The sequence below is a fragment of the Zootermopsis nevadensis genome, unplaced genomic scaffold (genome assembly GCF_977971745.1).
Source record: "Zootermopsis nevadensis isolate Lab colony 2312 unplaced genomic scaffold, Znev_1.0 Znev_ptg000011l, whole genome shotgun sequence".
Taxonomy (NCBI): Eukaryota; Metazoa; Arthropoda; class Insecta; order Blattodea; family Termopsidae; genus Zootermopsis; species Zootermopsis nevadensis.
Genome location: NW_028259143.1, coordinates 443,341 through 458,214, shown reverse-complemented (window position 1 = coordinate 458,214; position 14,874 = coordinate 443,341). Strand labels below are relative to the sequence as shown.

Below are 14,874 nucleotides of genomic sequence, written 5' to 3'. Positions count from 1 at the left end.
ATTAATTTCAGGTTCTGAAGGCTTCTAATGAAGATGAGCGTCTTCTGAGTGTTGCACCATGCAGTCTTATACAAATTTACGGGCGTTTCAGAGGTATTTGCTGCCTCCATCATCAGGGAGATGAAAACTCTGAAACGTCGGTAAACTTTTAACGCATTGCAAGGCGCAACCCAGAAGACCGCCATCTTCGTACTCGACGCCGTGAGAACCTGAAATCTCACAACGATGTTTTTCGATGAAGAAGCGCGGTGTTTTCTTAGGGGTGAGAATCGAATTCTTAAATGTTATTTCGACGAGCGTCGGGTTTCTCTGTGTCTGGTATTTGGTTGTAGTCGTGAATGCGCAAACTAAGGAATGTGTCCGACGTGTCAACGGACTTGGTATTACGTTTATTTCTCACCGATATAAATTAGAACTGTTTAACATCGAATCCATCCGGCAACTTTAATTTTTCGCGAATTTAAAAGAGTTACGTGATAATGTCTATTCATTAAAGAGGAAAGAATTTTTCCCACCTGAAGCCTGTCGTGTAACGATGAGCCCACAGTCGAGCAAGTAAGTTCCCACACCGACCGCCTTAATTAAAATGCTGAGAAGTGTTGAGGGTTCATCTGTCGCTGAATGGGACTCGGTTGGCGTGTCTCGTCTGAATTGCTAAGTGCTACTTGGCAGAATCAGCTGTTACTCGTTAGGAATAAATCCAGGAACACAAGGTTGTCGGCTTTATCCGTGGCATTACAAGTTGACACTGTGTCCACTCTGTTAAAGATCCAACAACGTTGTTGGATTATGCTATTTGAGGCATTACGTCGTTATAACATTAGCTCAGTAAGTCGTTCTAAATGTTGTTTATGGACTTGTCCTCTCTGTGTCAGGCAGTCTGTCGGATTTCTGCTCCGAGCGCTCATTCCTCTTCCTAAACGCGGACTGAATAAGTAAATCGACTCTTGAACGACGTAAAACTGTCTCGTCGCACTGAAAAGGGCTTTTTATGCCTCGTTCTTCTCGTTTTTCTTTCACATTCTTCGATAGTTATTTTTTTATTAATTACCCCGTGACTCAGTGTTCAGTTCTGTCGCCTAGAAACGGAATTTGTCGACAGTCACGTGTTTTCCAGTTGCACTGCTTGCGGGTGAATCACCTGCCGCTGCTGGTATGTAATCTGACCACTACAGCCTTGCGACTGCATATTTCACAGTTTGGAATGCAAATGAAGATCTGACAGCAGCGCTACATTCTTACGCTTGAGCTGGGGCGTGCTACGTCACACGCAAGGGGTCATTAAATCGCGGTGGTATTTCGGGTCCTGTAGGTCTAACGTTGCGTATCCTTTGGGTGAGGCAAAACTCTACAGAATAGATCGTGGCTTACTTTAATGTGACTGCTCAGTCACCAGAATTTAGCAACGCTCTTGATCGGAGAACGAGGTTTTACCCAGGTGCCTTCTTTTTCATTCAGACTCTTGCCAAAGACATTGAAGCAGCTAGGATGAGGTTTCTAAGGCCTGTCGGAGGCTGTGGAAGAATAACTGACCGCTAGCAAGCAAAACAGGTTTCCAACAGACAAAATAGCGTTCTCACTTAGACACAATATTGACGACACTTTAGTCTTAAGCGCGCCCGATCTGACAGATACGTAAACCTTTTAATTTCACTTCCGTTGCTGAAGATTTAGAAACCACTCACTCACTGCCTTTGAGCTGCTGACCGTAGAACGTGCATGAGGTCAGAAGGCGAGCTCTTGGAAGGTCACCCACTCCCTACCACACTTTGGCCTGCGCGAAGCATGTGACCGGTTTTAGTCACATATTTAAAAGAGGATACTGTATCAATTATCCTAATTTTACCCATTATTTTTTTACGACGTTAGCTATGGGTCGGGAAGTTTGGTTGGGGGTGGGGGGTGCAGTGAGTGGTCGTCATAAGCCACTGTTCGGAAAGGATCCGAATTGGCCAGAGGCAGAGCGTGACAAGGCGCTCACCATAGTTCGACGAACAACTTGTTTTGACCCAAAGTCACTTCCTTTGGAATTCCAAGCCTTCTCAAGTGGCTGATAAGTTACTTACAAGCTGAAAGAAAATCAGCTTCTGAAAATCATTAATATGAAGCTGCTGGAACAAGTAGTTCCTGCCTCGTCACAAATTCCGAGACCTGCATGAACCGGCGTTACACTTGTACGTCGCCGATGGACTGCTGTCGCCCCGTGGGGAATATGGCGCCCGCCAGACAAGTTCCGCAGACCCGTCCAAGCGGTAAACTTTCTCGTTTCTTAGCAACAGGCGTCTCTGAGTAATTAGTTCTCCAGTGATTGCTGTGCTTTGTTATGAACGCTTGTGTCTGCGTCTGCATACCTCGCAGGGATGTACATATCGGACGCTCTGGTGATTCTTCGACCTGAAATCGGGTCAGCAGACTGACCGATGCCTTGGCGGCGCCAGTGCACGGCGCCTCTGCACGGAGGCTGTAATTACCCGACAGCAAGTGGCAAACTGGGAGCAACGAGAAAGTCGCGAAGTACACTCACGGGAAATTAAAATGCTCGTCCTACATTCCGTGAGGGCAAAGTTTTATCTCGCGTTTAATTGGAAAATTGGAGGAGCAGCTCCACGCATTCTTGACCTTGGTACTAGATGGTGTTAGTTACCTGATCCGGCGTTTCTGCTTGCGAAAGTGGCAACGGAGGATCCCCCACTGACCCGCAGAACCACGAGGCAAATGCGAGACCTCGTGTCCTGGCGATGCGTGCATCTCCTAACTTGTTTTACTCATCTGATCTGCACGCGTAACTTGATTGTCGGTCGTGAAGACAGAAATATTTGCTTACCTTCTCCGACTAGAACCGTCTTCAGTAAATTATATTTTCCTGCGGTTTCTGAAATTATTTATTTCTTATACTTCCGCGGTCATTACCTGCATCATCTGTGTCAGGTACTGGCAGATAATACAGGATGAGCCATAATTATGACTCGAATTAGAGGCGCTCTAACTCTGAAATGAGGAAAGCTGCGGATATCAGACCAAGCGCATCATACTGAAACGAACTGCAAGTATGTTCTTACAATTTACATTTCCGTACGTGCTTAATATGACTCGCCTGGTGATTTCAGAGTTACGTTCTTTAAATCGGGACTTAATTGTGACTCACACCGTATTTGGATCTGCACGTTTGCAGTTACATACATGCACTTGTTCTCAGAAATATTCTGGTATCAATTTACCTTCTTTCGGTTTGTCAGAGCTCATTTTCTGAAGTGTCTGCATCAGGAGCTTTATAACTTACAAACTGCTCAGAATATTAGAAGGTTAATCAGATCAGAAGATTGGAAGGATTTGTGGGGAGATGAGAAATGCGTGCCAAATTTTAGAACGAAAAACCTCAAAATAAAAATAAATATTAACATTTATCTTAAAGGATGTGAACTCGATTAATTTATCATTTATTAAGTTGATTTTGTATGCAAAGGACTGTGTCCACCTAACGCTGGGTGGTTTGGATTCAACTGGCTCGGAATAGCGTCGAGTGTTGGGCTTTTGCGAACACGGTAATGAACCCTCGGGTTATATAAAAGGAGGGTAATTTTTTTATCAATGAGCGACTGTTAGCGTCCGAGACTCACTCTGCACCATAAACGTTTGTTAGATACTTAATTGGTAGTAAGTGATTAAATTAACAAAGTAGGTACTGATCTGGAGTATCAACTACTCAGCGCACTAAAGGATACAAAGCAGATCTCGTTCTTTACAGCAAAAGCTTCAAGACTGCATTGGAAAAGTACAATCGCATAACACGGCTGCAATATTCATGTCGGCGAGTGATCGCAGGTTGCCGTGATCCAGAACACAATGTAGCACCAGGGCAGTGATCTGAAACTGTCTTATGAAACTCTCGCCTGAACTAGTCGAAAGCTGAATTAGAAACCAGGATTGGGAAACGCGTAATTTGCCCTTTGCTGTTAATTCTGTGCAGATAGGAAACAGAACACTTTTCTATGAATTTCAAGGCGTGGGATAATGAATAAGTAACCCCGTAAATAAAGCGACCGGTTAGAAGCCGGATAACCGATGTTTGATCCCCGACGGTGATATTTATTTCGTAATCGCGTCCTGTGTAGACCATTGTGCCCGGGGTGCAGGGGCCTGGCAAGGCTGCACGCCAAGACGTTGTCAGCTATAGCCGTTGTGACTGCTGACTCTTGAAGCGTTGTGAAAAGTCTTGTAAACTATGCCAAATCGAGAGCGCCAATTTGGCTTTTGTTTTGGGATAAAATGCATTAGAAATTGGCAATTATGCACCGCCATGTGTTAATTCAGAGCCGTACTTAGCCGGAACTTTCTCTTTTTGTGACGGAACTGAAATCCGTATAAAATCCACATTAAAATTGTGTCTCGAGTCGAATACTTTACCTACGAAACGTAACTGATCTAGTTCCATATTCGCTGTGTGTGTGTGCCAATTTATTTTCGTGATTGTTTTACTTATCTGAGGAATTGTGAAATTGGAGAAACGTAATTTTAGCAGTTGATACAGTGTCACTAAATCCACGAGTCTTCAGAAGCTCGAAATTACAGGCCTATATTGGGGTGATGTTGGTTAGACTTTTCAGTGACTCTGTATCAGCTGCTGATGTCCGTTCGCTCTATACGTCAGCTGAAGGCGAACGTAGAACGTAGAACGCAAGGACCTCTGAAACGTCGGTAAACGTCTATCAGACTACACGGCGCTACAACCCGTAAGACAGCCATCTTCGTACTCACCGCCGTGAGAATCTCAAATGAGGTTGTTCTTTGTAATGGTAAAGTGTTGTTTTCTTTGCAGTACGGACTGAATTTTTTAATATTAATATTTTCGAGCTTCGGCTTCAGAGGGTTAAAGGCGCTTGATGGAAGTGACAACCGATCGGTCATTGGACGGCGCCGCTGATACAAGTCACGTGTGTAGTCGTCCAATCAACCGGCTCGGCAGTTCGTCTATAGGAATGCGGGTCATGGCTTATTGTTCTCCCCTGTATCTATAGGTCCTTGTCTCAAACCTCTGTGGGAATTTCAATCTAGACTAGCAGATAAAGATCAAAAAATGTGCGAATTGACTGGTGCCACACATTTCAGAATATTCCGTCTTCTCGTCTGCTGTCTGAAATATAAAGATTAAATTATTTATTTCTACAATTTTACCTGTTGTTTTTTGGGGCGGGGTGAACGCAGATTGAGGATGTTTGAGAATTGAGTGATAAGTAAGGCGAACATTGGGCCCGAAGGGGGATGAAGTGACCCTGATGGTGGGAAAAAAAATTGGGCGATAAGAAGATCCATAATTTGTATTCTTCACAGGATATTATCAGGAAGATGGGTTGGAATGTAGCACGAATTGGGGAGATGGTAAATGCGCACAAAATTTTGAGTGGAAAGCCTGAAGGGAAGAGATCACTCGGAAAACAAAGGCGTAGATTGGAGGTCGATATTAAAATCTGTCTTGGAGAAATAAGGTTGGGGAGTATGGATTGGATTCATCTGGCTCAAGGCAGGGACCAGGGTGTACCTTCGGGTTCCACAAACGGAGAGGAGAACGTCTTGGCTGTCTGCTTCATGGCGCTAGCCACGGAGAAGGTTCCGCGTTGCTTCCGCTGATAGACGAGGAGGAACAGCCCTCATTATTCCGCATTCCGTCCAGCTATCGGGGCGCAGGCTTGCGTGGGGTCACGTTACTTGTGTCAGTCCAGCTGCAGCCTTGCCCAAGGCGGCACTTCGGATGAATCATCTTCCAGGAAAGGAAGTCCCGCTGCCTTGTCATCCGCTGTCGTCTGCATCTTGACGTATCCAGATCGTCAAACGTTCTTACTTGCAAGCGGCGTTACAACTTGGGAAACCCGCGAGGACGTGGAATTCACTGGTTTCTGGCGAAATTAAGTTGTATTTTTTAAATATTGTTGAAAAACACACAAAAGGGAAGTTGGTCCAGACAATATCAAGACAGCAGGATTTGAGGTTCCGACGTCGGCTCGAATATTTGCGCGATTTGTGGTCCGAGGTGCGATGTCCTCTTGCAAATTCCTCTGTAAGTTTTTCTATTCTCGAGACTTCGGAGTGGGTAATGCAGACGGAGCATGACGCTGACCATATGGCACTGTACCCTCCCAGAATTCTCCTGGTTAGATCGAAGGAATCCACAGAATGAAACCCGTTCTCGATTCTTTTTCTGCAAATACAAGCCCCACACTGTAAAAAATCTCCTCATAATCCCCACTCTACCCTAATGTTAAAATCTAGGGCAAAAGGGAAAGGGCTGAAATTTCGGCGTCTTCCTGAAACAGTGCTTGCTCTATTTCCGGTCTGTAGGCTCTCTCTCTCTCTCTTAGCTCTTGGGTTAATTTCTTCCCGCCATCTTAATGGCACTGTAAACATCACAGAATCATCGAAACAGTTTGAGATAAAACACATCTCGGAGTGTTTCGGCGGCTCTCGTTTCTGGCAAGGCAGCGCGAAGTGGGGATTATTCTGTTTCCTTATAACAATCTGCAGCGTCTACCTCCGAAACGTCGGTATTATTTTTTAGAACAAATATTGATAACACTTCTGACGTTCTACCATGAAGGAGGATGCGGAGAGTCTCTCCGAAAGCTTCATATCTGGGAGACAGTTTAACACCTGAGGAAAATCGTGCAGCTAAGTCAATAAATCGTTCAACTACTGTGTTGTTCACTGGAGGATCTGGTACTTAGTTCCCAGAAGAAACTTTTTGAATTCGACCCTGCGGCGTCTAGAGAAATTTCGCCGGTCTAAATAAAGCCTTCCGCGAAAGTTCGGATTTGCGTTGTAGGTCATTCATGCCCTGAGATGTCTCGGCCACTTACTTACTTGCCTGCCACACAGCCGAGAGCAGATCTGCACAGAGAACTTGTAGATTACCGTACGCAACCTCATTCAAAAAAGGTTTTGTTTTCCCCAAATGCACGGTAGCCATGGATAAATTGTTTGAAATTCTGTTCTGCAGGTCTGATGATGGAAAGCGAGAAGAAGATCTTTGAGATGATGGACGAAAAGACGGAGATGTCCAAGTACTGGATGCCTCTAATCTGGGCCACGAATATCATTAATCGCGCACGCAAGGAGTCTCTGATCCTCAACGACCACGTGGTACAGACAATGCTCGTGGAGCTGTCGGACATCAGGCGGAGACTGGGCTCGCTCATAGGATACGACACCGTCTGTGTGCCCCTGGTGTACACCCAGGTCAGTGGCAGCACAACCCAGCCTCTTAATGACATCATCCTGTATATGTATGAACGTTCCTTGAGAGCACTTTGTACGTGATACCTTAGGGATAAATATTGATGGCCACAAATGTTTTCAGTCTCAATAATAGGCCTTACCGGTTAGTGTTCTGTTCAGTTTTTTTCTCATTGTAGGTAAATTCATTTGCAGTCGGTATTTTGTTTTCCGATTTATGGTAGTCTGTAAGCCTGCCTCAAGAAACCAACCCATCGTTTTGCAGACTAACAGAGTTTTTGTCATTTCCGAAAGGGATTTGTGGGGTTGGGGAGATTAATCCTCCTCAGTTCCCTTGATTACGCTTATGCTTCCATCAAGATCTATCTTAATCTTTAGAATATTCAAAAAGCTTTAAAAGCAGAACTATTGGCCTACAAGTCTGTTTGCTATTTATTACTAGTCTTTGCCACTGATCTGCGTTGTCAACAAATCTGTCTCGCCGAGCTGCAGTTTTGTTAACGGTTGTAACTTCTTGGAATTCTGAATAGCATCGAGTTCACGTGCTCTTCCAACGCCTTGTGGATGGCAGTATAACGGACGTGGTACAGACAGTGATGAAAATAGACAAGCAAAGTATTTCCACTTCGCTCTCACCTCAAGTTCTCTGGAAAGAAACAGACGGGGACCCGCGGTCTGAGCACCCAGTGGTCGCTCAACATTGCACTGTCCACTGCAGTGGCGAGGACTCAGCTGACGAGAATTGCGAGTCTTTGAAATCGCAATTTGCACCCCAGTCTTGACTAATCTCTTGAGTACTAGCCTGCAGTAACCTTAGTATTCAGCTCTGAAGATGGAGGCAGTATGTTCTTCGAAACGTTGGTGTCTACATACAAGTCGATGTGGTAATGAACTTTGGGGTTCCGTAAGAGACTGGTTATTGGCATCCTTTCAATTAACAGAACATTTTGCACAATATTGTCTCACTCTGTTGGCAGTTCTACTTGAAACACGGCTTCGGACATGTGCGTTGTCACCGTTTTGGGTCTGTCTTCAACGGCAGTCTCCTGTGATTGCTTATTAAACTTCAGTTGCTTGTTGCTTTGACGTGAATAGATTAATAGCCAAGACTCATTTATTGTGCAGACGAGAAGACTATTGTTAAAGAACAGACGTATTTAAACCGGTCCGTTTATTATTAACCTCTCGGAGAGAAATGTAAAGACTTCCCGGACTGGAGTAGTTCCAGGTAAGCCAAGAGCAGACTTCCGTAAACAAGCCATTCGTTGCTGTCGAAGTATTGGAATAGCCTGTGCTCATTTGGAGCGACTGCTGACAAAGAAATCATTGCAGCTTTAAAAAATCTAGTCAGTAAGTTCCAAACGTTTTATAAAACGCGAGTGTTCATTACCGCGATTACAAGAATCCGTCAGTGGTTTCTTATTTGCTGTACATCGCATCCTGCTTCTCTAAGATTCGTTTTAATATTATCCTCTGATGTAGGTCTAAGCCTAAGGCTTTCAGATTGTCTAACTGAAATAATCTTATTGTTGTAATCCCCATGCGTGCTATGTGTCCTGACCATCTGAACCCTTCTTCATTTGATCATAATACTTAGTGAAAAGTACAGGCTCATCACGTATTTTCCTTTATCTCCTCTGTTATGGCATCTCTTAGTTTAAAATATCCTCCTCAACACTTTTGATTTCAAACACCCGTGTTATTTTGTTGAGAGTCCGAATGTCGCGTCCGTACAAAGCAATAGATGGAAATAAAGTGTTGAACTGCCGAAACCAGTGGTATTCAACCTTTTTTTGTTCGCGTACCCCCCAGATATAATTTCTCTTCAACTTTGTACCCCCAAATTTAAGTTATACATAGTATATAATCTACATCTAAAATAAATTACATTACTGATTATTCAGTGTTTATCATAAAATAATTTTTTTTTTAAATTTCACGTACTCCCTAAGATGTCTTCGCGTCCCCCGGGGGTACGCGTACCCCAGGTTGAATACCACTGGCGAAATGCTTTTCTCGCTCAATATTCTGCCAATTTCGCAACATGGCGGCTTGGCCGAAGACACATTCAACGTACCCCGTGTCTTGTTTTGATACGGCACAACGGTCGAATGTACGTGTATGAGTTACGGTAATTAACGTTGTACAGTATGTTCCATTAAAAAGGCATCGCTAACTACAACAGCATTTGTGAGCCTTGCTGGCATCAGTGTAATATGACAAATGACTTTTAGGTACGTTCCAGAACGTTTCTGCAGAATGTCCGCCATCTTCTCGAAGGAAAAACATTCGCCCGTTTTAGTCGATCTATTTGAAATTGTCTTTAAGTTTATTAGATTTCGTGGGGAATTGAAATTAACTCTTTTTTGAGGAATCTCCACAGAAAGAAGTGTTCTTGAATACGCCGTGTCCGAAACTCCACGTTGCAATTCCCTTGTACGCGCCTTTCACATAACTGGACTTTGTCGGAGTCCATTTTCTATTGTTTAAGTCTTACACGTTGCCAACTTAAACCTCAGTGTTCCATTCGTCAGCATGCGTGGTGACGCGATCTCGGATTTGTTTTTCTTCCTTGGTGCTATCAGCGGAAAAAGTCGTTAAACTCATTGATTCGGCTTGAATAGCTTCATTGTTCGCTGTTAAGTTTTCTCTACGACGCGACGCCGTAAACAATAAAATGTAGTTAATTTCAAGTGCCGTTGAACAATGTTTGCGTAAGAACTGTTTTCCAGATCAGATGGCCTTAACGGGTGTAATTTAAACTGCACACAAAACGCGTATGCACGTCAGAGTTTCAGTTAAATAAGTGAATGTACAAAATTGCCTTTCTCGTAGAGGTGGGAAATTTACGTCAAAAGAGCTGCATTGTCTTTTCCCTCAGCCGGACTATTTTTGCTTGCCCGAGGAAGTTTCGCGAATCTAAGAATGTTGCATTGCAGCTGAAGGAACTTTGTGGTTTTTCTTAGTGTTCCCATGAACGAGGTAGCTGCTGTCTGTAGTTCAGGTTCTAAACTAATAAAAGGGTTTACGAATATGACAAATCCGCCATTTTAAGTCGGACTGTGACAAGATATTTATATACGCCAACATGTTGCTGCGTTGCCACGTGAGGGCCAATCCCACGAATAGTTGAAATTGCAAAGGCGTTTTCTATGCTGGCCGCTGTCTGGGGACGTAACAGCCTCTTTCTTTGTCGTGCTGTATCCGACACCAGGCAAAGCTTTTGTTGTCAGGGAGACTGCGTTGTCCGTCGAGGGTACTCCATGGCGTTTGCTGTGGGAACAGCTTTGTGCTTGGTCTGAAGCGAGGACGGGCGTGTCCCACCTGTGGCCCGGACAATGAGAACAGCGTCGTGTAGGTTTCCTGACGTCACAATGCAGACCCGACACACGTGATTTCCGGTGTTACAATGAAGTACTCACGGTTGCGAAATGTTACCAAAAGGAATTTACCCGAAAACTAGTGGTAATTATATGCACCACATGCTTTACATACACGTTGTGTCAGAAACCTCTCGATGCCAGCTTAATCCACCGAAGAAATTACTTTACAAGGTTCATGATCGTGTCACAGAGCCCCGCTTTCTCCTCTAAGTTTTTTCTGATTCTTTTCTGCGTGTTAAATTAAAGTCAACGGGCTAATTAGCTTCCCGTGTACTGAATGCGACAAATTGGTCGGTTCTTTACATTAATTTTACCGACAGCTCGTGAATGTTTACTATCCGATTAAGGTGGCTGAACTCTGTCCGATTAAGCCGTGTCTGGACGTTTACATTTTGATCCCAAAACGACAGAAAAGTTACGATTTTGTAAGCAGAAGGCAGGAACAAGGAAGGAAGCGAACTGTTGATCTCACGTTCACGATGTCGCCCTGTTGCAGGTGGTAACGCTGTCCGTGTACACGTACTTCATCGCCGCGCTGATGGGTCGCCAGTTCACCCTGTCGGACACAGACATGTTCTTCCCCCTGTTCACAGTGCTGCAGGTAAACACTTAACCCCAGGCCCAGTCCACGACATTCCTTTGATAATTCGTTTTAATATTATCCTGCTGAGTGGTCACAAATAAACACGTGTGTTTCGCAGTGAGGACCTGGACCATGTCTGTCAACATGTTTGGTAGGTGCAGGATTTGTTATAGGAACATTTACATAATTTTCTCCGTCAGCCCACAAATGTGACTGGGGAATACCAGAAGCTTTCGAAACAAAACATATTTGTGAGAGATTAAACTGGTAATGTAAAGAAAATTGTTTACTTGCGAAGTTATGAAAAGCATAACGGGGCTTCTTCTGGTTACAAGGCGTACATATGGCATGTATAGTTACCACCGGACTCTAATGGATTAGAAATATTCATAAAATTTGGTGGCTTCGACCGTTCGATTTCTGTCCCGCTGAGAATTTTGGCTCGACGGACAAACACTTGCCCTGGGAGGCGAAGGCGGGAAGTGACGTCATTTGTTGTCTGTGTTGCAGTTCTGCTTCTACATCGGCTGGCTCAAAGTGGCTGAAGTTCTTATCAATCCTTTCGGTGAGGACGACGACGATATTGAGCTCAACTGGCTGATTGACCGACACATCAAGGTAAGGAAGGTTCGCCCTCGAAGCCTTTGCGTTCTGAATTTGACGTGTCCAGCAAACTATTACAACATAACAAATTCTCTTCCTCCTTCCTGATACACTAATAGTTGCTCAGCTGGTCAAGCTGGTTGATGTCTTTTGTGCAATTCGAAGCATTGCCGTTGCACTCGGGAGGTCCCGGGGATATTTCTTGTTTTCCTCAGACCCTCCAGGCAAATGCGACTGAATATTAAAATATGCCACGGCCGCTTCGTTTCCAGATCCTTTCCGATTCATTTTTCATCCTATCATCTGACGCTACATAACCTGAGCTGCTGAAAGCGTCATTAAATGAGCATTGAATGAAATAAGAAGCTTGGTAAGGCGTGCTCTGCGTAAATCTTGTTGATTCGGGTTGCATACCTCGAAGGAATAACGCGACAGGCAGAGAAAGGAACGTGGAGACGCTCACGAAACAGCGCGCGCACGTTACAAGGGATCGTGTCCAAGACTGCGCGTCGCTCGTTTTAGAACGAAATTTGTCGACCGGTTTCTTGCGCCGATGGCCATGTCAGGGGAGCAGCCCCCAGACACGCCTTTCAGTCGGGACCCCCTCCCCCCCCCCCGCCCCCAACCCGCATCTCGTGTGAAGGTCACTCATGCCGCAGTCAAGGACCCCGAGAACTGCACTGGTTTCGATTACCCCCACCCCCAGGACCCCTCTTCGGGACGTTCTTTTCGTCTTTTATCCCACAAAAACATGGAGGAATGCCGTTCCAAAATAGATCACGACTGCGAATTATCGGGGGGAACGCAGTTCCCAGATCATCGCAGGCATGTTCATGAACAATGCAACAAATGAGAAGAAACGTGTTTCTGGCTGCGGGCTGACCCCGTGACAGGGGTGTACAGATATTGTGGAAACCGAGTTTTACGAATTATGATGACGTCACAACCCAGAAGATCAAAAATCACGGTATTACGTTTGTCAAAACTTCAGGTCTGAGGCGGGGATATTTCTCTTCGGCGTCACGCCCTGACTTGGATTTCTGGGCACACCCGGAACGCCTATGAAAATAGCTCCGTCCGTCCGTCCGCCCGTGCGCACGTAAGAATTCCAGAAGGCTGGAAGGATTTTCGTGGCGACAGTTTTTCTGACATGCATGAGCACATTCCAATTTTGGTTAATATTAGGCAGCAGCATCGGGCACTTTTATTCTTCTTGTTCTTCCCCGCGAGGAGTTTCCGTGCCCTTCCGTGCCGAATGCATCGGAATTTCGCACGTTTTCCAACTTTACCTTTTCAGGCCGCCTACATGATCGTGGACGAAATGCACGAGGAACACCCGGAGCTACTGAAGGACCAGTACTGGGAGGAGGTGGTGCCCAAGGACCTGCCCTACACAGTGGCTTCTGAGCATTACAGGCGGACGGAGCCGAAGGGCTCGGCAGAAACCTTCAAAGTCAAAGAGGCCGATTCTCTGTACGCGAATCTGCTGCCGTCTCGGAAGGCGGCCGCCGATGATGTGTACGCTGACTACGTGAGTATCAGAACGAAGGTCTTGTACCCGGCGCACCCCTGTGTCCATCACCCAAAACAATATTTTCCGCTTCAGAACCACAAGCAAGTAGGTTGAGATTCTTGCGAGGGGGCTGTGGTTGCCAGCCCGGTAACGAGTGTCTGTCTGCTGTTGTCACAGGAGAGTGTTGACACGCCTTTGGTGGAAAGGAGGAAGAACTGGTTCCAGCGTCAGCTGAACCGCATGGGCTCCGTGCGATCGTCGAGTACCACTTACTCGTCGGGCTTGTTTGGCAGAGGTCGCCACAACTCGGTTTATTCGAGTCCTGAGGCGGGACCTCCGGGGCCCGCGGGCCCACCGAACTCCGCGCTTCAGCACAAGATGTCGCTGTATGACAGACTGGTGGGCCGCAAGTCCGGACGCGGTCATCGGGGTGCCAGCAGGCAAGGTGTGTAAGAACTACGCAGAAAGTTAATTTTTGCATTTCCAGATTGAACCTAGAAATTAAATTGGAAGCAGATCTACCCGCGCGTAACAGACTCTACCGCCGACCCCCGTGATATTCGAGTCAAGGTCACCGTGGTTGCTAGGCCGCTGCTCACGTCAGTTGCGCGAAAGCTGTGTACGTGCGATCGTGGTGAGTTCTTTCTCCGTCGTGAAGCTGTCAAGGGAGTTCCTGTTAAGACAACAGAAGTCCGACTGGTAATAAAATTCCGGCACACAGGAGGAAGTGTTCATGGAGCGACAAAACAGCTGACATGAGGACCGCACCGACTTCAAGCAGCATCAGCTGTTTGGCTACACGAAGGGCTGACCAAAGTAGCCACCTTTATATGAGCGTCTTGCCAATGGTGGTGTTCTATCTGTCGTTAAATCGTGTCTTCAGCAAAGTCATCAGGTTGAAGTGCGATGGTAGGGTCTTCATGCTCCCTGTTGCGTGTTCCCGGTCAGTAACACGCAAAATCCTTCGTAATGCATGCCATTGCAGTTCGCAACTGTTCCAAGGCCGTTGTCGGCAAAGCAGAAGGAAAGACAAATCATCCAGCAGTTCGTCGTAGTAAGTTGTGTGACTGGCCGAGACTACGTGAAGTCACGGACCCCCAATCTGCCAAAACAGTTGCGTTTCTGTCGTCAGCAGATTGCATTGAGCAACGGCTGCACATTTATAACGAACGCACAGCCTCTCAGTTCTGTTTCCACTTAGAAGCAGGTGAATTTCTTCAGGGCGGAACTTCTCGCGAATGAAAATATCTGGGTGGAATTGTGAGTTGTCCAGGTTTTGGATACTCCGATTAGTTAAATATTATCCAGCGTTCTCCAGAATGAACTGGAATCTGTAATATCGGAAAAACAAACTGTCAGCCAAGACGCTTTGGTTATCACTGACCGCGGACTTTAGAGACTCTTTAGAAAATTATGCGGTTGAAACATATTTTTTAAATGCCCAGTAAATTTTAGTGTTGAGGACCAGAGCCCATATTATATAATTGTACGTACGATGATGGAAAATGCTTTATATCAGCTAGAAGCATTTGGGATAAAAGAAATTTCAAGAGAATTATGTGTATTGC

The 14,874-nt window shown here is 45.5% G+C and overlaps 1 protein-coding gene across 2 annotated transcripts in view; it reads left to right on the top strand.

Annotated features, from left to right (window-relative positions):
* Best2 (bestrophin 2) overlaps window positions 1-14,874 on the top strand; it is a 66,459-nt gene that overhangs the window by 48,738 nt on the left and 2,847 nt on the right. For both annotated transcript variants that reach the window (XM_022081123.2, XM_022081122.2), the window contains exons 5-9: window positions 6,989-7,227; window positions 11,104-11,208; window positions 11,701-11,808; window positions 13,091-13,324; window positions 13,484-13,751. In XM_022081123.2, coding sequence (XP_021936815.2) covers window positions 6,989-7,227; window positions 11,104-11,208; window positions 11,701-11,808; window positions 13,091-13,324; window positions 13,484-13,751 — 954 coding nt within the window. The remainder of the gene's footprint in view (window positions 1-6,988; window positions 7,228-11,103; window positions 11,209-11,700; window positions 11,809-13,090; window positions 13,325-13,483; window positions 13,752-14,874) is intronic.